The sequence below is a fragment of the Hyperolius riggenbachi genome, chromosome 2 (assembly GCF_040937935.1).
Source record: "Hyperolius riggenbachi isolate aHypRig1 chromosome 2, aHypRig1.pri, whole genome shotgun sequence".
Classification (NCBI taxonomy): Eukaryota; Metazoa; Chordata; class Amphibia; order Anura; family Hyperoliidae; genus Hyperolius; species Hyperolius riggenbachi.
The window spans coordinates 150,514,870-150,541,905 of NC_090647.1; the positions used below are offsets into that span (position 1 = coordinate 150,514,870).

Here is a 27,036-nt window from a genome sequence, read left to right on the forward strand (position 1 = left end):
TGGATTGCCCGGGACGCGTCCCGGATTCGAGGTCCGCTGTCCCAGGCAGCATGAGGTCCCGGGAAATGTCCCGCTTTTAGCTGCGGGACATCCCGGCCTCGGGACTCTGGCCACTGTAACCGTATGAACTGGCAGTGGCATCTATAGACGCCGTGCCAGTTCATTGCCCGCAGCCCCGCTCCAGCCTCCTTAGTCTTCCGGTGTTCCGACACCGGCAGGCGAGCAGGGCTACGGTAAGATGGCTGCTGAAGCCCTGTACTGGAGACTATTTGTGTCTCCAGCACAGGGCTTCAGGCACCATCTTGCCGTAGCCCTGCTCTGCCTGTCAGCGCGGGAGACTGTAGGAGGAGGAGCAAGATGGTCCCAGGAGCAGCGCGCCAGAGGCCGGCCAGGAGCGAGAGGAGACTTCTGCCAGGTGAGTAAATTATTTTTTTTCCAGGTGAAATGTGCCCCCATTGCGTTTATTTTGTGCTGTAATGTGCCCACTGCGTTTATTTTGTGCTGTAATGTGCCCACTGCGTTTATTTTGTGCTGTAATGTGCCCCCATTGCGTTTATTTTGTGCTGAAATGTTGCCCCATTGCGTTTATTTTGTGCTGAAATGTTGCCCATTGCATTTATTTTGTGCTGTAATGTGCCCACATTGCGTTTATTTTGTGCTGTAATGTGCCCCCATTGCGTTTATTTTGTGCTGAAATGTTGCCCATTGCATTTATTTTGTGCTGTAATGTGCCCACATTGCGTTTATTTTGTGCTGAAATGTGCCCCATTGCGTTTATTTTGTACTGAAATGTTGCCCATTTTGCGTTTATTTTGTGCTGTAATGTGCCCACATTGCGTTTATTTTGTGCTGAAATGTGCCCACATTGCGTTTATTTTGTGCTGAAATGTGCCCACATTGCGTTTATTTTGTGCTGAAATGTGACCACATTGCATTTATTTTGTGCTGAAATGTTGCACACATTGCGTTTATTTTGTGCTGAAATGTTGCCCACTGCGTTTATTTTGTGCTGGAATGTGCCCACCTTGCGTTTATTTTGTGCTGAAATGGGCCCATATTGCGTTTATTTTGCTCTGAAATGTGCCCACATTGCCTTTATTTTGTGCTGAAATGTGCCCACATTGCGTTTATTTTCTGGTGTCTGGGGTAACTGTTGCTGCATTTATTATTTAATGGTCATAGTTGGCTATGTTTGCTGCTTTGGGGTTACGGTATACTATTAAATAGCATCACACAGTTTCTGCACACCCATGATGCGATTCCACGTTTGACCACATCATGGCGTAAACACTGCTTTTTTATGCCTCACTGTTACATCATTATGTTAGCTCCGCCCATACAATGTCATGGCCATGCACATTTCACCGCAGCCCCCAGTTTTTCGGCGCGGCGCCCCCCTTTTTTCGGCGCCCCCCCCCCCTCTGTCCCAGGTTGTACTGACAAAAATCTGGTCACTCTACACATACAGCACTACACTCTGTAACAATACAGTATATTCCCACATACAGCACTGCACCATGTAACTATGCAGTATATACAGCACTGCAACATGATGTAACTATAGCGTTCAGTATATTCCCACATACAGCACTGTACCATGTAACTATGCAGTATATTCCCACATACAGCACTGCACCATGTAACTATATAATATATCCCCACATACAACACTTCACCATGTAACTATACAGTATATACAGCACTGCAACATGTAACTATGCAGTATATTGCCACATACAACACTGCATCATGTAACTATGCAGTATATACAGCACTGCAACATGTAACTATGCAGTATATTGCCACATACAGCACTGCGCCATGTAACTATGCAGTATATTCCCACATACAGCACTGCACCATGTAACTATATAATATATCTCCACATACAGCACTACACCATGTAACTATGCAGTATATATAGCACTGCAACATATAACTATACAGTACAGTATACTGTATTCCCACATACAGCACTGTACCATGTTACTATGCAGTATATTCCCCCATACAGCACTGCACTATGAAACTATGCAGTAAATATAGCACTGCAACTTGTAACTATACAATACAGTGTATTCCCCCCTACAGCACTTCACCATGTAATTATACAGTATATTCCCACGTACAGCAGTACACCATGTAACTACACAGTATATTCCCACATACAGTGGCTTGTAAAAGTATTCGGCCCCGTTGAAGTTTTCCACATTTTGTCACATTACTGCCACAAACATGAATCAATTTTAGTGGAATTCCACATAAAAGACCAATACAAAGTGGTGTACATGTGAGAAGTGGAACAAAAATCATACATGATTCCAAACATTTTTTACAAATCAATAAGTGCAAAGTGGGGTGTGCGTAATTATTCAGCCCCCTGAGTCAATACTTTGTAGAACCACCTTTTGCTGCAATTACAGCTGCCAGTCTTTTAGGGTATGTCTCTACCAGCTTTGCACATCTAGAGACTGAAATCCTTGCCCATTCCTCTTTGCGAAACAGCTCCAGCTCAGCCAGATTAGATGGACAGCGTTTGTGAACAGCAGTTTTCAGATCTTGCCACAGATTCTCGATTGGATTTAGATCTGGACTTTGACTGGACCATTCTAACACATGGATATGTTTTGTTTTAAACCATTCCATTGTTGCCCTGGCTTTATGTTTAGGGTTGTTGTCCTGCTGGAAGGTGAACCTCCACCCCAGTCTCAAGTATTTTGCAGACTCCAAGAGGTTTTCTTCCTAGATTGCCCTGTATTTGGCTCCATACATCTTCCCATCAACTCTGACCAACTTCCCTGTCCCTGCTGAAGAGATGCACCCCCAGAGCATGATGCTGCCACCACCATATTTGACAGTGGGCATGGTGTGTTCTGAGTGATGTACAGTGTTAGTTCACCGTCACATATAGCATTTTGTATTTTGGCCAAAAAGTTCCATTTTGGTCTCATCTGACTAGAGCACCTTCTTCCACATGTTTGCTGTGTCCCCCACATGGCTTGTGACAAACTGCAAACAGGATTTCCTATGCTTTTCTGTTCACAATGGCTTTCTTCTTGCCACTCTTCCATAAAGGACAACTTTGTGCAGTGCACGACTAATAGTTGTCCTATGGACAGATTTCCCCACCTGAGCTGTAGATCTCTGCAGCTCGTCCAGAGTCACCATGGACCTCTTGACTGCATTTCTGATCAGCGCTCTTCTCGTTTGGCCTGTGAGTTTAGGTGAACGGCCTTGTCTTGGTAGGTTTACAGTTGTGCCATACTTCTTCCATTTCTGAATGATCGCTTGAACAGTGCTCCGTGGGATGTTCAAGGCTTTGGAAATCTTTTTGTAGCCTAAGCCTGCTTTAAATTTCTCAATAACTTTATCCCTGACCTGTCTGGTGTGTTCTTTGGACTTCATGGTGTTGTTGCTCCCAATATTTTCTTAGACAACCTCTGAGGCCGTCACAGAGCAGCTGTATTTGTACTGACATTAGATTACACACAGGTGCACTCTATTTAGTCATTAGCACTCATCAGGCAATGTCTATGGGCAACTGACTGCACTCAGACCAAAGGGGGCTGAATAATTACGCACACCCCACTATGCAGTTATTGATTTTTTAAAAATGTTTGGAATCATGTATGATCTCCGTTCCACTTCTCATGTGTACACCACTTTGTATTGGTCTTTCACGTGAAAGTCCAATAAAATTGATTCATGTTTGTGGCAGTAATGTGACAAAATGTGGAAAACTTCAAGGGGGCCGAATACTTTTGCAAGCCACTGTATAGCACTGCGCAACGTAACTACACAGTTTATTCCCACATACAGCACTGCACCATGTAACTATGTAGTAGATTCCCACATACAGCACTGCACCATGTTACTATTGTTATAATTTAAGTAGGCCTCAGTTATTTGGACTGAGTTAGTCAAAAAGGCTTGATGAGCAGACCTGCCCTTTAAGGGGATTTTCTCTGAAGAGAGAAAATCTGCAGTTCTGTCAGCAGAACTAGAACATACCAAGAAGCTGTTCTGATCAAGGCCGCAGGTCTCCCTGACCTGGGCCTGGAACAATAAACATCAGTCATGTTTTGTAAATATTCACATTCCTGCATGTATGTCAAATGTCTCATCGATTATTAATCGAGTAGGCGGGTATGATGACACCATGAGTGGGTCCACCAATAGACTGATATAGGGGGTGGCGAAGATGATGTCATATTTAACTCTTTCCTAGCCGGTATTAAAGCTGGAGCAAGCAATGGAGAACTCACTTCTGCTTCTTCCTTCTGCACTAGCTCGCAAGGCCGACTGGGACCTAAGCATGTTCGTCCTTTCTGTAATCTGATATAATGTATGCTGTACATATGTAGTTTAGGGTAACGTAGTTAGGAAGAAGGTACCTGATTGACTTCAAGAGGGAGTCTAATCATGAGCTTATAACGCAACATGAAGATTGGCATGGCTAGGATATGATGAATGTATCTATCTGTATTCCTGTGACTTGAATAAATGACGGAAACATTGAAAGAAGCCTGAGCAAGTCTATATCCAGTTTGCTGTGTGGAGAGTCAAGTGATCTCACAGTCTGTGAGACGATGGTGTCGAAGCAAGGTGATAAGAACAGTTTATAACAGTGGTGCCTGAAACCCTTCCCTGCCTAGCGAAACAGGCAGACGGGCCGGGGCCGAAGAAGAGGTTTTCAAGATGTTCCACAGCAAAACAAGTGGAATAGACGGACGCGGACTGTAAAGCTTATCAAGCTGATACTGATAAGCTGGTGTGAGAGTGTGCATTGCGTGAGCCAAGCAAGCACACGACGGGCTGCTGCAATTCGTGGAAACCAGCGGCGAACCGCGTGGATGTTAAACTTTGACTGAAAGTGCACATCAGTCATAGCCAAAACCGGGTCGCAGGTGACTGGAAGCTCCGAGGCCGGCTGGCAGCTGCCGCTGGAGATCGATCCGCTGAGCCAGTGTGGGTACACAGAGATGGCTCAGTAATTCCAGGGGGTCCACTCAAGGTTCGTGAAGTTGCCACAAGCTGGGCGAATTCGCAGGCTTACAAAGTCTTCTGCTCAGGCAAGTATGTTTTACGTTGTTGTGTTGCATTATCTTTATTGTATGAGAGGAGGGTAATGTGTTAATGTGTATATTCTGTGTTAATTGCAGTGGGGAGGCTGCAGGCTTCCCATCTCTCCTGTGCGTGGAGAGAGGGGTGAGGAGAGGGGCAGCTCCGATGTAAATACAGAATGTGTTTTCAGAGTTTATGTGCTTTGTTTTTTTTTCTCTTCTTCGGATTCAAGTTTTCTGTGTGGCAGATGTTTTGTTTTTCTCTCCCTGTCCAGAGACTGGGCAGGATGATAGATAAGGGGGGGGGGGTCCCCCGCGGCAGAGGTAGCAGAGTAGACAGGAGAGAACAGTTGTGAAACTTAGAAGTACGTTTTTCTTCGGTGAGCTGGCGTTTTTTCCCGAGCCCGATCAGGGTGTTTTTTTTCCCTCTCTGTCCATAATGGAAAGCGTAGAGAGATAAGTAGGCTTATCTCGTCCCAGTCAGAGCTGCTTCAAAGGCTTTAAATGTCGGTATCTGTTATGTTGTTTAGCCAGCTCGTCTGTTGTTCGTCTCAGTAATAGCGCTGTAATAGTTCTGAGTTATGGCTGAGATAAGCTGCAGATGAGTTGTGGAGAGAGGGGAGAGAGGAGGAAAGCGAGTGTCTTTCTGTTTGTGAGATGTTCTGCACGTTTCTCGCATTTCCAGTCGGTGCTGCTGATAACATGTTTTGTCAATGTCTGTATTGTGTTGATGTTCTAGCTGGGATGTTAACAGTTAAAACAGTTAAAGTGGTTTGGAGTCGTATAGCTCGCTCGGGCGGTTCTTAGTTATGTCTGTGTTAGAGTGAGAAAGATTCCCGCGTCTCTGGGGATCCGTATGTCTGATTGCAGTTCGGATTACATCTGAGACGTGAAGGAATGCGGAGGCTGATCTGTGTGTAACTGCATAAAAAATGTATGTTCTATTTGCATTTTGTGTTCTCTCCTAGGATATAGGAAACGAGAGGCTGCTATGGGAGCAGCCATTTTAGCTGGCAGTCCAGGACTCAAAATGGCGGCAGTGGAGAGAGCCCGCCCCCGAGAGTCATGGCCCCCACACGTCATGGCAGGGGGGGAGGAGGGGCTGGGGGGGATCCACGTCACGTCAGGCTGGGCTCGCGGCTCCAGGCAGAGCAGCTGAAAGGGAGGGGGGGTAGAAATACAGAGACGTGCTACTGTGTGTCTCGGGTCTCAAAGTATTTCCCCAGAGGTTTTCCCTGAGTCCGTGGAGAGGAATGCCAGGATACGTGCAACAAGCTATTACTGTATGATTAGCAGGAGCACGGATAGGAAAAGTGTCCCAGCTAGGGGCAGGGACACACGTAGCAGTGCAGGTCAGGAAAGTGTCTGTACTGTGTTGCTTATGGGATTCTTCCTGTAAGTGGGGCACCTTAATGGGTGGTGCAGCATGAGTTCCCAATAGAGTATAGGGGGGGACAGTGCATCAGGGGGGTGCCGGAGGTGGAAAAAAAGGGAGTTGACCAATACGGGTTTCCGTCGCCGCTGATGCAGAGCGGTAACGTTTTTTCCGGTTTTTGTCGTGGACAGGGCCAGAGCTTGACTGAGAGGTCTATGCTGGGCTGTTTTTTTTGTGCGGTTTTTTTTTGGTTGGTCAAATATGTTTTTTCCAGCTCCTGTCAATTGTAGCACAAAGAACAAGGACTGACAGCAGTTCATGGGGCAATTATACAGATGATAGAATTGCCGTTTACAGAGTGACAGTGTATCAGTACGGTGTTTGCCAGGTGACTACCTCCCAAGTGGGCATTCAGGGATCTGCATACAGGCATGTGACGCTGGTATGCTTAGCCCTGCACCCTGTGTATTTTAAGTGCAAAGCGCTCCTTCCTACAGGGAGGCAGCCGTTTTTTTTGTGAAGTCTGGGGGTAGTGGCACGGCAAACATTGATCAGAGGGTACAACACACAGAACTTCTAGCAGAGCTGGTATCGCGATGAAGTTCTAGACAAGTAAATGCGATAATGAGTAAGAGCATTGCAGGCTCACCTGCAAAGCAGCAACAGGTGTGGCGTCCGTAATCTGTGCATGCGACGGCCGCGCATGGACAGATAGGGGGGGATGTGGAGTGAGCTGCAATGAGGTGAGAGCTTCCAAAGGGGAAGCGAGCTTCCAAAGGTGAAGTCCGCGGGAGCATATTTTAAACAGGTAAGTACTGAGGATAGTACTGAGGTAGGGGGGTGAAGTTTAACTCCAATCTACCAATAAGAGTAAACAGAGTTCATGAGAACCATAAAGCAACGAGATCAATTACGATATATATTGATCAATCTAAAGTGTAAAGAGTACAAGCCGCAGGGCGAATCCCAAATCATTAATAAGAATTGATTTGTTTGTATTTCGATTTCAGGTGTTTGGCAATATGGAATTGAGACAGCTGCAGTGCTGGCAGCAAAGATGGAGATGTCAGTCGGATAAGCGAAAGGTTCCAGATGCCAATCTAAGCTTGGAGGAACACGAGATTCCTGAAATCGGAAAGAGACTAAAACACGAGATTCCTGAAATCGGAAAGAGACTAAAACACGAGATTCCTGAAATTGGAAAGAGACTAAACCACGAGATTCCTGAAATCGGAAAGAGACGAAAAAAACTGTCTGAGCAAAGCATAGTGCAAATTGCTAATGTTTTTCTTTCCCAAGGTGGTGCTTTTATAATGAGGAGTACCGTGCTGATGGTGATCCTAGGTTGCCATTCCGTCCTAGGAGAACGAAGAGAGGACATTCTCATGTATAATAAGGGGTTAATGAGAATGCAAGGCCCAAGCATGTTAATGTTGGGTGACAAAGGTACTGATCCTTTCACACCTCCCTCTGATTGGCACAGATGGACCAAGCAGGGATGGAGGGAAAGAGCACTTGTGCCAGGAGAAAACAAATTTCATGGCACAATGTGGGTGAAAGGTCTGAAGGGTCAAGTGTGCGGGCAGTGGGAATTTAATGGCAGTGTAAATCTGCTATTGAATGCCACACTCCCAGAATCAATGCACCGATCCAAAGGTTTGTTAAAAGGTACATTGCAGTACAATGGGTACATGCAAAAGGTGGAGTGTGTGATTCAGGGGTACCTTGTCTTGGTTATGCAGAGTGAGATGGTTCCAGATTGGAGAGGAACGAGCAGGAGGCGTCAATTCTCTTACCAGAGAGACGCAGGGGACAACATCACACTCTGGAGCTACCAACAGAGAGTGCCTCTGAAACAACTATACACACCTAAAGGCTGGAAAGCCAAGGGTGGGTGGTTCTCGAAACAAGAAGTAACAATCGAGATCAAGCCACATTTCCAGGTGACAAAGAGGGTGGGGAGAGCGGTCCCGGGGGAGGGAAAGCCCACACAGGGAACCCCATTCACACCACACGGGTCACAACAGGGGACGATATTACACAGTCCATATGCAACAGCTTATCCTCATGATAGTTGGGTAAGTGAAGAGGTACTCTTAATCGAAAGATTGCAGAGAGTACAGTCTTCCCGACCTCAGGTACATATTGTGCCTCAGGACATAAGGGGGGAAGAGGTCCAATCAGGACAGCTGGGGACATATTTTGTTTAGCGAGAGATTGGACAAGGGGAGGTATATTAATTTTTCTGGAGAAGGATCTTTTGCATGGCAGCTTCGAGATGTTTGGGTGAACAAATGGAAACGGTGCAACATTCCTTTAGGCACCGCTACTTCCGTAGTTCCCACCTCAACCCGTGTCTTACACCAGGACCTGAGAGGTCAACCTTTTTTGGTGCTAGACGGGGAGGTGAAGCAAGTAGAGTTGTCCTCATGCGGGCAATTCTTGCAGAAGTATCTGCGTTGGCCGGGGCAAGCCAAATTTAGTGAAGAAGCCTGCAGGCTCAATAACGCAGAATGCGAGGCTACCATTCAAAAGATCCACCCTGAAGCCAAACCAATAGTTCCGGTGGCTGAAGGAAAGGTTTGGTTTTTTAACATAAGGTCTAGTGATACATTCAAGGTATATTCTCATAATTGTTCCGATAAGGGGGATTTTCCAAGGGGAACATATTGTGTGAGTGGAGATCCCATATGGATCCTGTCATCCAGGCTGGATGACGTTGTTTCTCAAATTGTTAAGAGAACTCTAAAGGTCAAAGTTTCACGAGTAGTTCCCGTCCTGAAAGAGAACACGACATGGGACGAAGGGGAACAGGGTTTGATCCAAGACGACCACATTGTGTTACAAAGGTTAAACAAACAGTACACTAAGTTAGAGGTAAGATTTCACCATGATACAGGTGATCTTAACGAGGTAGAACACAAAAATGAGCAGGTGAGTTCCAGTCTGCCCTGGTGGACAAAGGTTCCGGTGATGTTCCAGGGACACTCGGACGGGGCATCTGCAGTTCCAAAGTTCTTTCTACACCCACTGGTCGTCTGGATGGGGATGACAACTTTAGGCATCGTTATCCAGGTGAGGTTGCGGGTTAAAATTACGTAAAATAAATTAACCTGGTCCAGAGATTGGTGCCTCATAAACAATCTCCGGAACCAATAGTTTAAATTAAGGGATATACAGGGTTACGGGTATAGGTTTAGTAGTACCTAGGAGCTGATTGTATAAAGGCGCTCTTTTAGAAGGCACCTGGCACTGCTCCGTTTTGTAACAACCAAACGAGTTTCACTTTTCTGTGGTCATGCAAGTTTGTGAGTGATACGCAAGTGACGCAAATGCTGAGCATGTGGTATTGAGGGACTTAGAAGTAGGGCTTCCCCAGAGAGCCTGGTTACAGGAAGACCAAGAGGTCTTGTTCTCTCTCTTCCAGGGGTAACCGCCTAGAGTAGAGAAGTTGTGTGAGCACGAACATCGAAAAGTGAAACATAAAAGAAAGAAACCAGGTACGGTTAGGTTCAGAAGTGGGGATCTGCGGGTCAAGCCGTTTTAGGGGGATTGTTATAATTTAAGTAGGCCTCAGTTATTTGGACTGAGTTAGTCAAAAAGGCTTGATGAGCAGACCTGCCCTTTAAGGGGATTTTCTCTGAAGAGAGAAAATCTGCAGTTCTGTCAGCAGAACTAGAACATACCAAGAAGCTGTTCTGATCAAGGCCGCAGGTCTCCCTGACCTGGGCCTGGAACAATAAACATCAGTCATGTTTTGTAAATATTCACATTCCTGCATTTATGTCAAATGTCTCATCGATTATTAATCGAGTAGGCGGGTATGATGACACCATGAGGGGGTCCACCAATAGACTGATATAGGGGGTGGCGAAGATGATGTCATATTTAACTCTTTCCTAGCCGGTATTAAAGCTGGAGCAAGCAATGGAGAACTCACTTCTGCTTCTTCCTTCTGCACTAGCTCGCAAGGCCGACTGGGACCTAAGCATGTTCGTCCTTTCTGTAATCTGATATAATGTATGCTGTACATATGTAGTTTAGGGTAACGTAGTTAGGAAGAAGGTACCTGATTGACTTCAAGAGGGAGTCTAATCATGAGCTTATAACGCAACATGAAGATTGGCATGGCTAGGATATGATGAATGTATCTATCTGTATTCCTGTGACTTGAATAAATGACGGAAACATTGAAAGAAGCCTGAGCAAGTCTATATCCAGTTTGCTGTGTGGAGAGTCAAGTGATCTCACAGTCTGTGAGACGATGGTGTCGAAGCAAGGTGATAAGAACAGTTTATAACAACTATACAGAATATTCCCACATACAGCACTGCACAATGTAACTATGCAGTGTATACAGCACTGCAACATGTAACTATACTGTACAGCATATTCTCACATACACCACTGCATAATGTAGCTACACACTGTACAATTTTAAATACATGCATGTAAAATGTACTATAAATTACTTTTTTTCCCCCCTACATCACTGTCGCTTACAGTAGGTAGTAAAAATCAGATCTGACAGGTTTTGGACTAGTTTGTCTTCTCATGGGGAATTCACAGGTATTTCGTTATTTACAAAGGCACTTACTGAATTGCAGTTACTCAGTACAACTGCCAAAATAGTGTGTGAGTAGGGAGGTTGGCCAGCTTATTTGTATAGATCCTTATCATGGATTGCAGAATAAAGAGAATACTGTGAATCTTTGATCAGAAGTTGGAATACTCCAAAACCTGTCAGATTTCCAACACCTACTGTAAGCAACAGCATTGTAGAATAAAAAGTAATTTATTATATTGCATTTTACTTTGTGAGAAATGTACATTTTAGGTGGATGTATGTTTTTTATTTTTAGCGATACTGGTCCTTTAAAGTATTAGTATAACCAAACGTATAATTGGTTCATAGTGAAAACTTTTTTTTAATGCATATTAGCGCCACACAGACATGGCAAAAATAAATGATTTTATGTTCACAACATCTTTACAGTATAATTGTATGTGTGTAATTGCGCTCCTTCTCATAGTCCTTACATGTTATGGTTTGCCACACCTTAGGATAAGTAAGCCCACAATATATAATGAAAGTGCAGTATGGTGTTTTGACGCTCCACTGTAACAATGTCCACACTTCAAATCAAATTAGTTCATCAGTCATGTGACTTCCTGGATCCCACAATATCATCCAAAATGACTTCTCTCCAGATATAATAGCTGACCGATGACAGACCAGAAAAGCATGCTCAGTATCCAATACAATTGTCTCCTCTGGAATCATTAAATCTTCATCAGCATTCCTCAAAAAAGTAAAAACAGACACTTTTGGTGTATTATGTCCTTACAAGGCAGTAACACCCGACCACCAAGATTCCATGCAGAGGCGTAGCTATGAGTGGGCAAGGGGGGACATATGTCCCCAGGCGCAGCACTGTGAGGGCACTCAGCACAGCCATTGCACCCCCTATGTGTAGGTGGCTCGCTGGCTACCCAAAGTGCCCCTGCTTCTCTCCCTCCTTCACCAGAGGAGTGCAGAAGTGTTAATAGAAGCAGAAAAAGGCTATCTAAAGGGGGACACATGACTATCTAGATGGGGGAAGTGGGGCACATCTGGCTATCTGAATGTGGTAAGGGGGCACATATGGCTATCTAAATAGTATTTGACTTCACCCATGACCACAACCACATTCTGATGTGTGTCCACTCCCATTTTGTCCAGAGGGGGCGCAATAACTGTCTTTGTCCCCGGGTGCTGAAAGCCTCTGATTCCACGTGTATGAGAACCCACAACGGCACCCACATGTGATAATCAATCACCTGTAACATAATAAACTGCTCACCAGATTCACTGGCTGACTGACCACAGACCAGCAGATATTGTTTGTTAGGTGGCAGTATTCCTAAGCAGGCAACCCTCCTGCGTAGCCTTCAGCCTTTAAATCTACAACTACAAATGTCTTTGCATAGCGTAATACTGTTTATTAAACTTTTCAATAACCTAAAATTGCAGTCACATTGGAGATAAAATCATGTGCATTGTATATTAAAAGTCCCAGGTTGTTTCCAGCATCCTGCATCCACCATCAATCCAGCTCCGCCCTATGCATTTCATCCCACAGGACTCATCAGCCCCTTTGCTGCTTTCAAAAATCCCACCCCAAAAAAACCATACCGCCATAATTAGTTGGCAAATATTAAATGTGTCTAAATTGAACATTGCCGGTTTTGTGGTGAAGAACAAGGGAATAACCTGCATGCACACTCAACAAGGGAAGAACCTGCATGCACACTGAACAAGGGGGGAATCAGAAGGCACATGTTTACTGCTTTTTTTTTCTTCTGGTCCTCTTTAGTAGGAGGGTTTTTCGGCCTGTTTTAGTCCCCCTATACTTTCCTAGTAGCTTTTGGTCACCTGGAGCTGCTTGGGTATTCTGTTGCACTGCTCCAAACCAGAGCAGGATCATCCACCAGGCAACCTAGGCAGGTGCTTTGGGCCTAGTGGGTGTCAAGAGGCCCACCTGCCATCTTCTTTGACCTGTCTTCGCTTCAGCTTACCAAAAAGACCACAAGGGGGCCCCAAAACTACTACCTTGTCTATGGCCCTATTATATCTTAATCCATCTCTGGTCCAAACTCTATCCCATAGAGCCATATCAATCCCTGCCCTGCACTGAGGAGGACCAAAAGTCTGAAACAGGCTGTCTGTATGTTGGGTTGATGTGGCTGTGTAAAATGTATAAGCTATAGGCATGCTTATACACCAGCGGTTCTGGATGTAAGCCTGGCTTCAGGGGCATAAAGAGATAATTTGCATATTCAGTAGTGATGCATTGTGGGTAACCTACAGTTGCTCATCTTTAAAGCTGAATTATCGCAAATACCTTCTGTTTTAAAAAGGCAAATCAAACGGAGGTTTTGTGGTGAAAACGTATACTACATAAAATGGCCTCTGCAGCTACAATAAAAATATTTACCATTCCTAAATGTCTAACAAGCCTAGAGCACTTTCATTTAGTCTCTTTACTATTTACACTCTTTATTGTATGGCAGAAGTCTGGGCATAATATTTGGCCCGTTTTCTGTTACCCCGGATACAACAATGCTATGGTTACCTCTAAAACCCTTGAGGGCCCTTTCACACTGTGGCATTGCGGCAATTTGCCGTAGCTTAACGCTAGTCTGGTGCGGTGCACCGGAATTCCTCAATCTGATGCACTTCCAAAGCTACGTTAGTGCGCTTATCTGCGTCGACGTGTGGTGGACCAGAAGTCATGTAAGTCTATGGCGACGAGTGTCGCCGAAGGTTGTTCGCATCGTGCATGGGCGGAAGCGTATTTTTTGCTATACGCTTCCACGCACGTCATCGCTTGGCCGGCAAGAGGTGAGCATCACTTTTTGCTTGGCCGGATACCAACAAGGAATGGTATTACCCAAAGGTCTGTTTTTGGTAGTGCGGCTGACTCCAAATTACAGTGTGAAACCAGCCTGAGTGTTTACAGGGTAACATGCATATTTACAGTGGGAGTGAAGCATACTTTTTTTATTGTACTGTACGGTAGCACCGCAGCGGAATGTGCAATGCTTGGCAAAAGCAACGTAGCCAACAACTCACATTGTGCGCTACTGGTATTTTGCGACCATACAGTGAGGCATACAGTACAATGAAAGTATGCCTCCCTGCCACTGTAAGCATGCATGTTACCCTGTAAATGCAAACGCAATGCGGTATTCCAATGGTACCCGCTATGCCGCACAGCAATCAATGTGCTAGCCCCATAGGAATTTCTTTGCATGACGTTTTGCTATAATGATATTGTGCATTGCGATGGATGGCATTGCATATAGTGTGCAAGGAGCCCGATACTCCCATTTGGTAAGAGCTCACTGCAGTGGATGGTCTTGTTGCTATATACCCTAAAGAGCAAGGGAAGAATCTGCATTTACGCTCAACTTGGGGAGAAACAGAAGGCACATTTAGGGCTGGTGCACACCAAGCGGTTTTAGTAGCGTTTTCAAAACTGCTGCCGCCTATGAAATGCTTGGCTAATGTATCTCTATGGGCTGGTGCACACCAGTGGTTTGAGGTTTTTAGCAAACCGCAAACGTGACTCCTGCAGCATTTTTGCGGTTTGCAGATGCGTTTCTGCCTCAATGTAAAGTATAGGAAAAGCTCAAACCGCTCTGAAAAACGCAAGTTCTCCAAAAAACGCTCGGCATGTTTAGAAAATCTCTCTAAACATGCCTAGAATCGCTCTGAAAATCTGCTTCAAAAACCTCTAGCGTTTTGTGGATCTGCTAGAGGTTTGTGGTGTGCACTGGGCCTAACTGCTGCTTTTTCTTTTCTTCTCTTCCTTTTTGACTTTATACATAGTATTATTTCTATGTATTATTTCTATTCATGAGAAGTTACACCAGACATATTAGCGTGTGCCCCCTGTTCTCCTCTCTGCAGATCAGCACTTATCTACCAGTGAAGACAATAAATATTTTTTAACTTGCTTAGGTCAAGGTGCAAGACTTCCATAAATCCCTTCTTGACAGGCTGCCTGAAGTCTCAGGTGCCTAAACATTTCATTGCCAGAGGGCTGCAGGCTGACAAGCTCATCCCACAGCCCCGAGTCACAAAGCAGACACTTAGTGAAGGGTGGGATTTATGTCCCTCAGTTATCACCATAAATGTCAGAATTTAATTGTTTTTGTCTGATATTGCAGCATATGATGCAAAGCTTCACAATACAGCAGATAAAAGCACACAAAACAAAACCAGTTGCAATTACAGCCAAATCAAAACATAAAGTAAAAACTTAAAAAAAACAACATCATAAAATATACCTAGGCCAGGAATGCAGACTTTTCCCACATAACTGCAGAGAAGTTATAATAAATCTAGATTATGTTTGGCAAAAACAGGACATTTTGGGCACCTGCGAGCTGTGGAAGTTTGAGCGCTGCCATAGGTGCCCATATAAATCGCAGCTGTGGGGGGAATTTTTCCCTGGCTCAAATTTCCCTCATAGCCACTATCTATAACATTTTTCAGGGATTGACAGCAGGAAGGGGTGGTTAAGGTTTGGAAGGAGGGGGGTCTAAGGTTAGGCATAAAGGAGGGTGTGGTGGTTAGGCATACGAGGGTGTTAGGCATCGGTAGAGGGAAGATTCTGTGTGAGAATACAGTTAACAGTGTTAACAGTGTGCTGACCAGAAAGCTGTTATGGGGTAATGGCCATTTTCAAAATGGAGGATGAAGAATTCCATTGATCACAGTGGATAAAAGGGACGCAGGAGAGGAGAAAGCGATTGATGACTAGACTATGCAGGAGGTAAGTATGACTTGCGTAGGTTTATTTTAACTTTTAATTTTCAGTTCAGGTTTTCTTTAAGGTGGCCACTAATGATCCACTCTTTTTCATCCAATTTTACCAAATCTATGTAGTATGAAGATAAACTGAGTGAATAAATTGAAAGGATAATTTAGGCAGTTACTTTATATTAAATAGAAATGGTAAGATTGGATGAAAAAGATTGTATCATTAGTGGCCAGCTTTAGGCTTAGCTGCAGTGAAATATCCGTATCAACTACTGATATATTACTATTGTAATTAGCACTGCAGGAGTAGAATGTGGGTAAATTTACTGATATTCTATTATTGGCTTTTTCTGGGCGCCCTTTATTTGCGGGCAGCCTTTTTGCATGTACACCTCAGTGGCATAAATACAGAGCCATGGGCCCAGTGCTCATCTTACACTGACTCCTCCCCAGGGCTGGATTTGTACTCTTTACCACCCAAGGCCACTGTCACCAGCCGACCCTCTTCAGTATAGGTAGCGAGATAACCCCTTCCGTCCAGTCCAGTATAGGTGGCCAGGTCACCCCCCCCCCCCCTTTCCCTCCAGTATAGGTAGCCAGATGTCTCTTTTAATCCATCCTTTTCTCACCCCCCCTTTCAGTATAGGTAGCCAACTCGCCTTCACACCGCAGCAGCCAACAGTGTCACTCATTTCCCTACTCGTCTCCAGTGCAGAAGCTTCCTCTTCCTTTCCGTCTCCAATGCTGCCCAAGTCCATAGCCGCCGGCCACAATGCAAACGTGCACAGAGAACAAGGTGGCTGCAGCACAGGCAGCTAGCAGCAGAGTACCGCAGTCAGGCACTCGCCTGATCTCCCTGCATTGCAGAATTTGCAAGCTTGCAAATGCTGCACCAGTTTAGCCTGCTGCTTTGGTGCCCTTGCTCCTGTGGTGCCCTAGGCCATGGCCCTAGAACTATATGCATAACAATCACATGATACAGACCACCCAAAAAAGGCAATGCCAAAGAATGCTCAAATAATCACACAGTTGTACTTATCTCACATTGTAGCAAGGTAATGCTCAAACATTCTACAAGCTAGACTGCAGCAATATATGGAGCGAGAACTGCCAGACGTGCAACCTGGTTTTAGTGAAGGGGGAGTCACAAGGGACCATATTGCCAACATTCGATGGATAATAGAGAAAGCAAGGGAGTTCCAGAAGAATGTCTACTTTTGCTTTATTGACTATTTAAAAGCTTTTGGCTGTGTAGGGTCACGATAGACTGTGGCTAATTCTCATGGAAATTGGGATACCAGGCCATCTCCTTTGCCTTTTGAGGAATCTATATGCAAACTAAGGCAACAGTTAGGTCTGAGTATGGAATAACTGACTGGTTCACAATTGGTAAAAGAGTGAGACAAGGTTGAATATTGTCTCCTTGTTTCTTTATAACCACACAGTATTCCACACTTCAACAATGTAAGTATATATATTGCTGGATGTCCAGATTGTATATTTATACATGCTCCCCACTATTTGTTTTTGAGTAATTTAACATGTTAACATGAGCACCTATGGCAGTGCCCATTGCTCCTAGGCTGAATCATGCCCAAATGACCTGCTTCGGATGGAGGGACCACAGTCCAAAAGATGAATATTTAGGAAGTTATTAACTAAGTTATTGCCGGAGAAATGTTATCTCCAAGATTCTGATAAAACACAAGAAGACTGGTGATGCATTTACCGGCTGCAGAGCCATATGGCGATGGTAAGAATCCAAGGCCAGGTTTCTGTGTGAGTGTCCCAGGCCATCTTCTGACCTTTCATTGGACAGCTGTGTCAGATGGTAAGGCTCTTTCTTCATCTCCTGGCCCAGGGGCTCCCACTCTTGTAGTCTTGCTGAATCTGTGGAAGAGAGGGACGTTAAAAACATTCAATCAATTTAACAACACAGAGAGTGAAAAACATAAGCGGCTTTTCCTCGGTTATATGTAACACTACTTGAATGTTTGTAAATAATGAATTAGATTTATTTTAAGTATGGAAATGCTACTGGGATATTATCAGTTCCAGGCAGCACTTTACATTTAAAGCATTGATATAACATTGGTCTGTTCATTTTCATCACAGTGAGCCCATAGTGATGATTGGGGCCTCAGATTTTTGGTGCCAAGCTACAATATGTCCTCAGCCTGTCCCCGCATGAACCCTCAGAAGTGCAGCTACGTAGCTGACAACAATTACTAGAAACACCTTTGGGCTCCTGGTGTCGAAATGAAACATCTCTACATTCACAGTGCCAGAAACTTCTCATAACATAATACCTGGAAAATGTGATAGTCTATTCTGGCTAAGGGAGAAGTGAATGAGTTGTGCTAATAAGGTATTCTTATCATGACAACAAATCCCTGTGATGGAATAAGCAACTACTATAAAGATCTTATTATGACCCATTGGGCTCGATTCACAAAGCGGTGCTAACCCAGTTAGAGACTTTAGGCGTGATAACCATTGCACCACACAGGTGAAAAGCCAGTTTAGGCGTGATAAGTTTAGGCTTGATAAGTTTAGGCGTGATACGTTTAGGCGTGATAAGTTTAGATAAGTTTAGATCGCGCGCAAAGTCCTGCACGCAAAGCAGCGCCATTAAACTCTATGCGAAGTGCACCAGACTTTGCTAGCGCAAAACTTTTGATCAGCTGTGCACTGCGGTGCTAACCCAGTTGGTGCTATAGTTATCACGCCCAAACTTATCACACCAAAACTTATCACACCTAAACTTATCACGCCTAAATTTATCACACTAAGGGCCTGATTCACAAAGCGGTGCTAACAGTTAGCACGCTGGTGAAAAGCCCTTTATCATGCCTAAACTCAGTTTAGGCATGATAAGTTTAGGTGGGATAAGTTTAGGTGTGATAAGTTTAGCCATGATAAGTTTAGGTGTGATAAGTTTAGGCATGATAAGTTTAAGCGCCAACTGCGTTAGCACCGCAGTGCACAGCTGATCAAAAGTTTTGCGCTAGCAAAGTCTGGTGCACTTCGCATAGAGTTTAATGGTGCTGCTTTGCGTGCGGGACTTTGCACGCTATCTACATTAATCTAAACTTAGCATGCCTAAACTTATCACACCTAAACTTATCACACCTAAACTTATCACGCCTAAACTGGCTTTTCACCAGCGTGGTGCAATGGTTATCACGCCTAAAGTCTCTAACTGGGTTAGCACCGCTTTGTGAATCGAGCCCTAAAACTTATCACACCTAGGGCTCGATTCACCAAGCGGTGCAAAATGTTAGCACCGTGGTGAAAAGGCCCTTATCACGCCTAAAGTCACTTTAGGCATGATAAGAAGAAACTCGCGCGCAACCGCTCACGCGCGCGCGCAGCGGCCCCCGCTTCGCGCGAAGCTCCTATTAAGCCCTATGGGACTTTGCGCGCGCTCTCACGCGCGTACGCGCGAACGCGCGTACGCGCGGTAACTTCGCGCGAAGAGCAGGAAAAATCGGTGATAACTCAGTGGTGAAAAGGTCATCACGCCTAAAGTCTTTTAGGCGTGATAACTGGGTTATCACCGCTTTGTGAATCAAGCCCCTAAACTGAGTTTTAGGGCCTGATTCACAAAGCGGTGCTAACAGTTAGCACCCTGGTGAAAAGCCCTTTATCATGCCTAAACTCAGTTTAGGCATGATAAGTTTAGGTGTGATAAGTTTAGGTGTGATAAGTTTAGGCATGATAAGTTTAGGTGTGATAAGTTTAGGTGTGATAAGTTTGAACGCCAACTGCGTTAGCACCGCAGTGCACAGCTGATCAAAAGTTTTACGCTAGCAAAGACTGGTGCACTTCGTATAAAGTTTAATGGCGCTGCTTTGCGTGCAGGACTTTGCAAGCGATCTAAACTTAGCTAAACTTAGCATGCCTAAACTTATCACACCTAAACTTATCACGCCTAAACTTATCACACCTAAACTGGCTTTTCACCAGAGTGGTGCAATGGTTATCATGCCTAAAGTCTCTAACTGGGTTAGCACCGCTTTGTGAATCGAGCCCTAGGGGCCTGATTCACAAAGCGGTGCTAACAGTTAGCACGCTGGTGAAAAGCCCTTTATCATGCCTAAACTCAGTTTAGGCATGATAAGTTTAGGTGTGATAAGTTTAGGTGTGATAAGTTTAGGAATGATAAGTTTAGGCGTGATAAGTTTAGGCGTGATAAGTTTAAGTGCCAACTGGGTTCGCACCGCAGTGCACAGCTGATCAAAAGTTTTGCGCTAGCAAAGTCTGGTGCACTTCACATAAAGTTTAATGCCGCTGCTTTGCGTGCGGGACTTTGCAAGCGATCTAAAGTTATCTAAACTTATCATGCCTAAACTTATCACACCTAAACTTATCATGCCTAAACTTATCACACCTAAACTTATCACACCTAAACTTATCATGCCTAAACTGAGTTTAGGCATGATAAAGGGCTTTTCACCAGGGTGTTAACTGTTAGCACCGCTTTGTGAATCAGGCCCTCTAACTGGGTTAGCACTGCTTTGTGAATCGAGACCTAGGTGTGATAAAGGGCTTTTCACCAGCGTGCCAACTGTTAGCACCGCTTTGTGAATCAAGCCCATTATGCTCACTTTTATTAGTTAACATTATTAAAACACTCCGGCAGATTTATCAAAGCAATTATGACTCTTTTTTCTTACTTCTTACCATTTAATTACAAGAGAGTAGCAATCTTCATGTGTTCTGAGAGTAAATTCACTAATTACAAAATTAGAAGACTTTTGCACTAGTTTTGCATGGATTTCCAGAAATGCCGTACAGGTAGAATAGTGCAAAGCCGGCACAAAACTGTCATAGAAATAAGAAAATGTTGATACCACTTATAAAACTTGTGTAAAGCTGCCACGCTGGGTTATTGAACTGTTAGCTTGAACTGTATGCTGTATGTGTAACTGAGAGGTACAGACTAACCAGCAAGCTCATGGTGACCCAGAACTCATTGGAGTGTGTAAGGGACTACAATGGTCCTAAAAGCCCCCTTACTAAGATGTTAAGAAAAACAAAAATTTGCTTTCCTAAAACAGAAAGAATTTGCGATAATTCAGGTTAGAGTGAGCTCGAGATGTCTCCCAGAGCACCACTGCTGAATATATGCAAATTAACCATTGTACCCTTAGAAGCTAAACACACCTCCAGAACCGCTGGAATGCAATGATGTGTCAGCTTGTTAAATTGTACAGAGCCATAATAATCCAACATGCATACAGACTGTTTCGGATTGTTTGATCCTCATCAGTGCATGGCATGGATTAATTTGGCTCTATGGAGTAGGGCTTGTAAACCGAGAGGTACAGACTAACCAGCAAGCTCATGGTGACCCAGAACTCATTGGAGTGTGTAAGGGACTACAATGGTCCTAAAAGCCCCCTTACTAAGATGTTAAGAAAAACAAAAATTTGCTTTCCTAAAACAGAAAGAATTTGCGATAATTCAGGTTAGAGTGAGCTCGAGATGTCTCCCAGAGCACCACTGCTGAATATATGCAAATTAACCATTGTACCCTTAGAAGCTAAACACACCTCCAGAACCGCTGGAATGCAATGATGTGTCAGCTTGTTAAATTGTACAGAGCCATAATAATCCAACATGCATACAGACTGTTTCGGATTGTTTGATCCTCATCAGTGCATGGCATGGATTAATTTGGCTCTATGGAGTAGGGCTTGTAAACCGAGAGGTACAGACTAACCAGCAAGCTCATGGTGACCCAGAACTCATTGGAGTGTGTAAGGGACTACAATGGTCCTAAAAGCCCCCTTACTAAGATGTTAAGAAAAACAAAAATTTGCTTTCCTAAAACAGAAAGAATTTGCGATAATTCAGGTTAGAGTGAGCTCGAGATGTCTCCCAGAGCACCACTGCTGAATATATGCAAATTAACCATTGTACCCTTAGAAGCTAAACACACCTCCAGAACCGCTGGAATGCAATGATGTGTCAGCTTGTTAAATTGTACAGAGCCATAATAATCCAACATGCATACAGACTGTTTCGGATTGTTTGATCCTCATCAGTGCATGGCATGGATTAATTTGGCTCTATGGAGTAGGGCTTGTAAACCGAGAGGTACAGACTAACCAGCAAGCTCATGGTGACCCAGAACTCATTGGAGTGTGTAAGGGACTACAATGGTCCTAAAAGCCCCCTTACTAAGATGTTAAGAAAAACAAAAATTTGCTTTCCTAAAACAGAAAGAATTTGCGATAATTCAGGTTAGAGTGAGCTCGAGATGTCTCCCAGAGCACCACTGCTGAATATATGCAAATTAACCATTGTACCCTTAGAAGCTAAACACACCTCCAGAACCGCTGGAATGCAATGATGTGTCAGCTTGTTAAATTGTACAGAGCCATAATAATCCAACATGCATACAGACTGTTTCGGATTGTTTGATCCTCATCAGTGCATGGCATGGATTAATTTGGCTCTATGGAGTAGGGCTTGTAAACCGAGAGGTACAGACTAACCAGCAAGCTCATGGTGACCCAGAACTCATTGGAGTGTGTAAGGGACTACAATGGTCCTAAAAGCCCCCTTACTAAGATGTTAAGAAAAACAAAAATTTGCTTTCCTAAAACAGAAAGAATTTGCGATAATTCAGGTTAGAGTGAGCTCGAGATGTCTCCCAGAGCACCACTGCTGAATATATGCAAATTAACCATTGTACCCTTAGAAGCTAAACACACCTCCAGAACCGCTGGAATGCAATGATGTGTCAGCTTGTTAAATTGTACAGAGCCATAATAATCCAACATGCATACAGACTGTTTCGGATTGTTTGATCCTCATCAGTGCATGGCATGGATTAATTTGGCTCTATGGAGTAGGGCTTGTAAACCGAGAGGTACAGACTAACCAGCAAGCTCATGGTGACCCAGAACTCATTGGAGTGTGTAAGGGACTACAATGGTCCTAAAAGCCCCCTTACTAAGATGTTAAGAAAAACAAAAATTTGCTTTCCTAAAACAGAAAGAATTTGCGATAATTCAGGTTAGAGTGAGCTCGAGATGTCTCCCAGAGCACCACTGCTGAATATATGCAAATTAACCATTGTACCCTTAGAAGCTAAACACACCTCCAGAACCGCTGGAATGCAATGATGTGTCAGCTTGTTAAATTGTACAGAGCCATAATAATCCAACATGCATACAGACTGTTTCGGATTGTTTGATCCTCATCAGTGCATGGCATGGATTAATTTGGCTCTATGGAGTAGGGCTTGTAAACCGAGAGGTACAGACTAACCAGCAAGCTCATGGTGACCCAGAACTCATTGGAGTGTGTAAGGGACTACAATGGTCCTAAAAGCCCCCTTACTAAGATGTTAAGAAAAACAAAAATTTGCTTTCCTAAAACAGAAAGAATTTGCGATAATTCAGGTTAGAGTGAGCTCGAGATGTCTCCCAGAGCACCACTGCTGAATATATGCAAATTAACCATTGTACCCTTAGAAGCTAAACACACCTCCAGAACCGCTGGAATGCAATGATGTGTCAGCTTGTTAAATTGTACAGAGCCATAATAATCCAACATGCATACAGACTGTTTCGGATTGTTTGATCCTCATCAGTGCATGGCATGGATTAATTTGGCTCTATGGAGTAGGGCTTGTAAACCGAGAGGTACAGACTAACCAGCAAGCTCATGGTGACCCAGAACTCATTGGAGTGTGTAAGGGACTACAATGGTCCTAAAAGCCCCCTTACTAAGATGTTAAGAAAAACAAAAATTTGCTTTCCTAAAACAGAAAGAATTTGCGATAATTCAGGTTAGAGTGAGCTCGAGATGTCTCCCAGAGCACCACTGCTGAATATATGCAAATTAACCATTGTACCCTTAGAAGCTAAACACACCTCCAGAACCGCTGGAATGCAATGATGTGTCAGCTTGTTAAATTGTACAGAGCCATAATAATCCAACATGCATACAGACTGTTTCGGATTGTTTGATCCTCATCAGTGCATGGCATGGATTAATTTGGCTCTATGGAGTAGGGCTTGTAAACCGAGAGGTACAGACTAACCAGCAAGCTCATGGTGACCCAGAACTCATTGGAGTGTGTAAGGGACTACAATGGTCCTAAAAGCCCCCTTACTAAGATGTTAAGAAAAACAAAAATTTGCTTTCCTAAAACAGAAAGAATTTGCGATAATTCAGGTTAGAGTGAGCTCGAGATGTCTCCCAGAGCACCACTGCTGAATATATGCAAATTAACCATTGTACCCTTAGAAGCTAAACACACCTCCAGAACCGCTGGAATGCAATGATGTGTCAGCTTGTTAAATTGTACAGAGCCATAATAATCCAACATGCATACATGCATGTATTCCCCACATAACTGAATTAAAGTTCTCTTTCACAGCTGTCAGTCACACCTCTTCCTTGTAAAGTCCAGCTAGGAGCTATACCATGAAATAGTAGAGACACATTCGTTTATGAAAGCAGAAATATCCGGACTGATTGACATCATTAACATCATCCAGCTTTTATTCTGTTATTTTAGCATTAAAATACTATTGTGAAACCTGCCACAATGCATCTCAAAGGAAACCTGAGACCAAAGAGGTCTCCGGATTTATACTTACCTGGTGCTTCCACCAACCCTCTTGAGGCTGCTTGGTCCCTCGCCATCTTCCTGGGCCGCTCCAGTCACCTGCTGGACAGCCCGGACTGAGTCATGCTTCCTCGCGCATGCACAGCCCGGCCACGTAAGATGCCCCATTCCCAAGCGTTCCCACGGCCGGGTGCGTTCTGTGCCTGTGCGGTAGTTACTGTGTGAGTGGGACCAGTGGCATAGCTAAGGAGCTGTGGGCCCCGATGCAAGTTTTACATGGGGCCCCCCAAGCACTCTTTACATGACAATTGATACGACGCACCAAAACCTGCCAATGGCAACTACAGTGTCATAGGTGCAAAAAGGGGATGGGGAACAGTGTGTTAATGATTACCACTATTCAAAGCATCTATAGAAGTGATTATTATGAGCACAGGACCAATAGAGAGCGAATACTGTGGTTGAGGGAGGGACCTTCAGGACCCCTCTGGACCAAGGGCCCCGATGCGGTCGCTACCTCTGCACCCCCTATTGCTACGCCCCTGAGTGGGACAGCTGTAGGCATGCTAAATTCTTATTTTGATGAATTTTCATGCTTAAAGTGTACCAGAGCTGTTCTAAATAAAACGATTTATACATACCTGGAGCTTCCTCCAGCCCCATATGCACAGATTGCTCCCACGTCGCCGTCCTCCTCTGCCCTCAGTTTCGATACCGGGTCCCCGCACTTCTGTCAGTCGGAGTCAGTCTGACGTAAGTGAAGTGCGCTGTTTGCATATCTCTCCAGCGGCCGCTGGAGAGATACGTAGAGGGTGCACTTCTCCTGCGTAGACTGGCCCGACTGACGGAAGTGCGGGGACCCGGTATCGGAACTGCGAGAAGACTGAGGACGGCAGCGTGGGAGCAATCCGAGCTGATGGGGCTGGTGGAAGCTCTAGGGATGTATAAGTCGTTTTATTTTGAACAGCTCTGGTTTCCTTTAAAGTGGCACCATAGTGACATATAGTAGAATGCAGTAAATTATTCAGGACGCCCACTTTAATGGTAATTTTCTTGGTTTTAGCATCAGAAACACTTCCTATATCTATATATTGCTGTATATTGAACGTAGCCCCACCCTTCCAGTGATGCTCAGCTAAGGCTGATTAGCGATGTAGAATTCTCCCCTTAGAGCATTCTGGGATACCAGGTAAAGTTTGTACTGGCTTCGGGACTCTCAGTAACCAAACAATTTGCAGAGATCACCTGACAGGACTAAAGATGTGGCCACCTGTGATAAATTTCAGAATGTAAATCAAGGTGAGGAAAAAAATGTATAAATGAATATTGTAAAATAATAAGCAATTTTATTCATTATGTTATTTTTAGTACAGTTCCTCTTTAAGATCAGCACTTTGAAATCAGAAGGGACGTATCTCAGGCAAAAATGGACCACAGTGTACAAGACCACAGGAGAGACCTGCAGTGGTCAGCAGTCAGCACATTATAAATCAAGGGAGGATGGAAAGGCCTTAGCTAACCTGTGTATAATGTCAGCTACTTGTTTTACCTTGAGGCAATCGTACGGATTTAAAAATCAATTCTGGAACTGTACCCCACAGCAATGCCAATTCTCAGCACAGACCTGTTGAAATGAAATTCCTTTGTTGTTGGAAAATAAGCAATTCCTTCAGTTCAGCTCTACAAATTACTAGAATGCTATACATTATTCCAAACGTCATACCTTGATTCTGAGCACAGAAAACAACCAGCCTGTCATGTATGTAACACAGACTGTCAGGTCAGGAGTGTCCATGTTGCTGCCACTCAGTTAGAACAAGAGTGGAAAATAACTAACAAACCTCTTTTTTGTTTGTTTGTTTTGTACAGCTGATTACTAATGAAGAAGAGGAGATGCCTGGACTGTCTGCACTCGAACAAAGAATACAGATTTCAAGATGCACTGGTTCAATTTGGATGGCGGTTTGGAAATTTGGAAAGGGGTGGGATGTCCCTATGCACAGGGTTGCTGCTCAAGACAGCAGACTAACCTGCATCGGTTGGTCTCTAGGCAGGCAAAGTGCAATTTATTATTTACACAGTAGACCTTAGGGCTGTTACAATAACGGGCGATAGACCTTGGCCACTACACCCCTCACAACCCCCCTCTCCTCCTGCTCCTGTCACCACTGCATTGGCTGCAGGTCAGCGTGCATGTGCGCACGGCCACACACCATGTGCACATGCCCACCCCCCTGTCCGTCCTCCTGTAGTGTCCAAAGTCCGCCCACATGCCGCGCATGCGCGCTGGCCAAAAAGCATGGACACAGGGACAGGAGAGAACGCTGGGACACGGGTTTCATTGGATAGGATTCCAGTATTTCTTTCCATATGCCTCTGTCTCATCTACATGAAATAAAATATCAGGCAAAGAAAGCCTGAACAGCCACAAGAAGCAAGTATCTGACTGGATACTGCAGGTTCTGGCCTATTCATTTTGTGCCTTTCACTGCCTTATGGAACAGACTGTACCAACTCGTATAGCATCCAATCAAATCTGTCACCTTAAAAATCAGGTAGAAATGGTATTAATAACATCAGCAGAAGCTGTGTGCACATTTTCACCTCTCACCTCCATGCTCATGTGTTGCGTTCATACTGTAGTTACTCCCTGTGAGACACATCAGTGGTCAATCAGGTTTCTGGCAATGAAGCC

At 44.3% G+C, this 27,036-nt stretch overlaps 1 protein-coding gene across 3 annotated transcripts in view; it reads right to left on the reverse strand.

Annotated features, from left to right (window-relative positions):
• Window positions 1-27,036, reverse strand: part of WNT10B (Wnt family member 10B) — a 124,069-nt gene that overhangs the window by 66,668 nt on the left and 30,365 nt on the right. For all 3 annotated transcript variants that reach the window (XM_068267689.1, XM_068267688.1, XM_068267690.1), the window contains exon 2: window positions 17,478-17,638. In XM_068267689.1, the coding sequence (XP_068123790.1) occupies window positions 17,478-17,560 (83 nt within the window). In that variant the 5' untranslated portion in view covers window positions 17,561-17,638. The remainder of the gene's footprint in view (window positions 1-17,477; window positions 17,639-27,036) is intronic.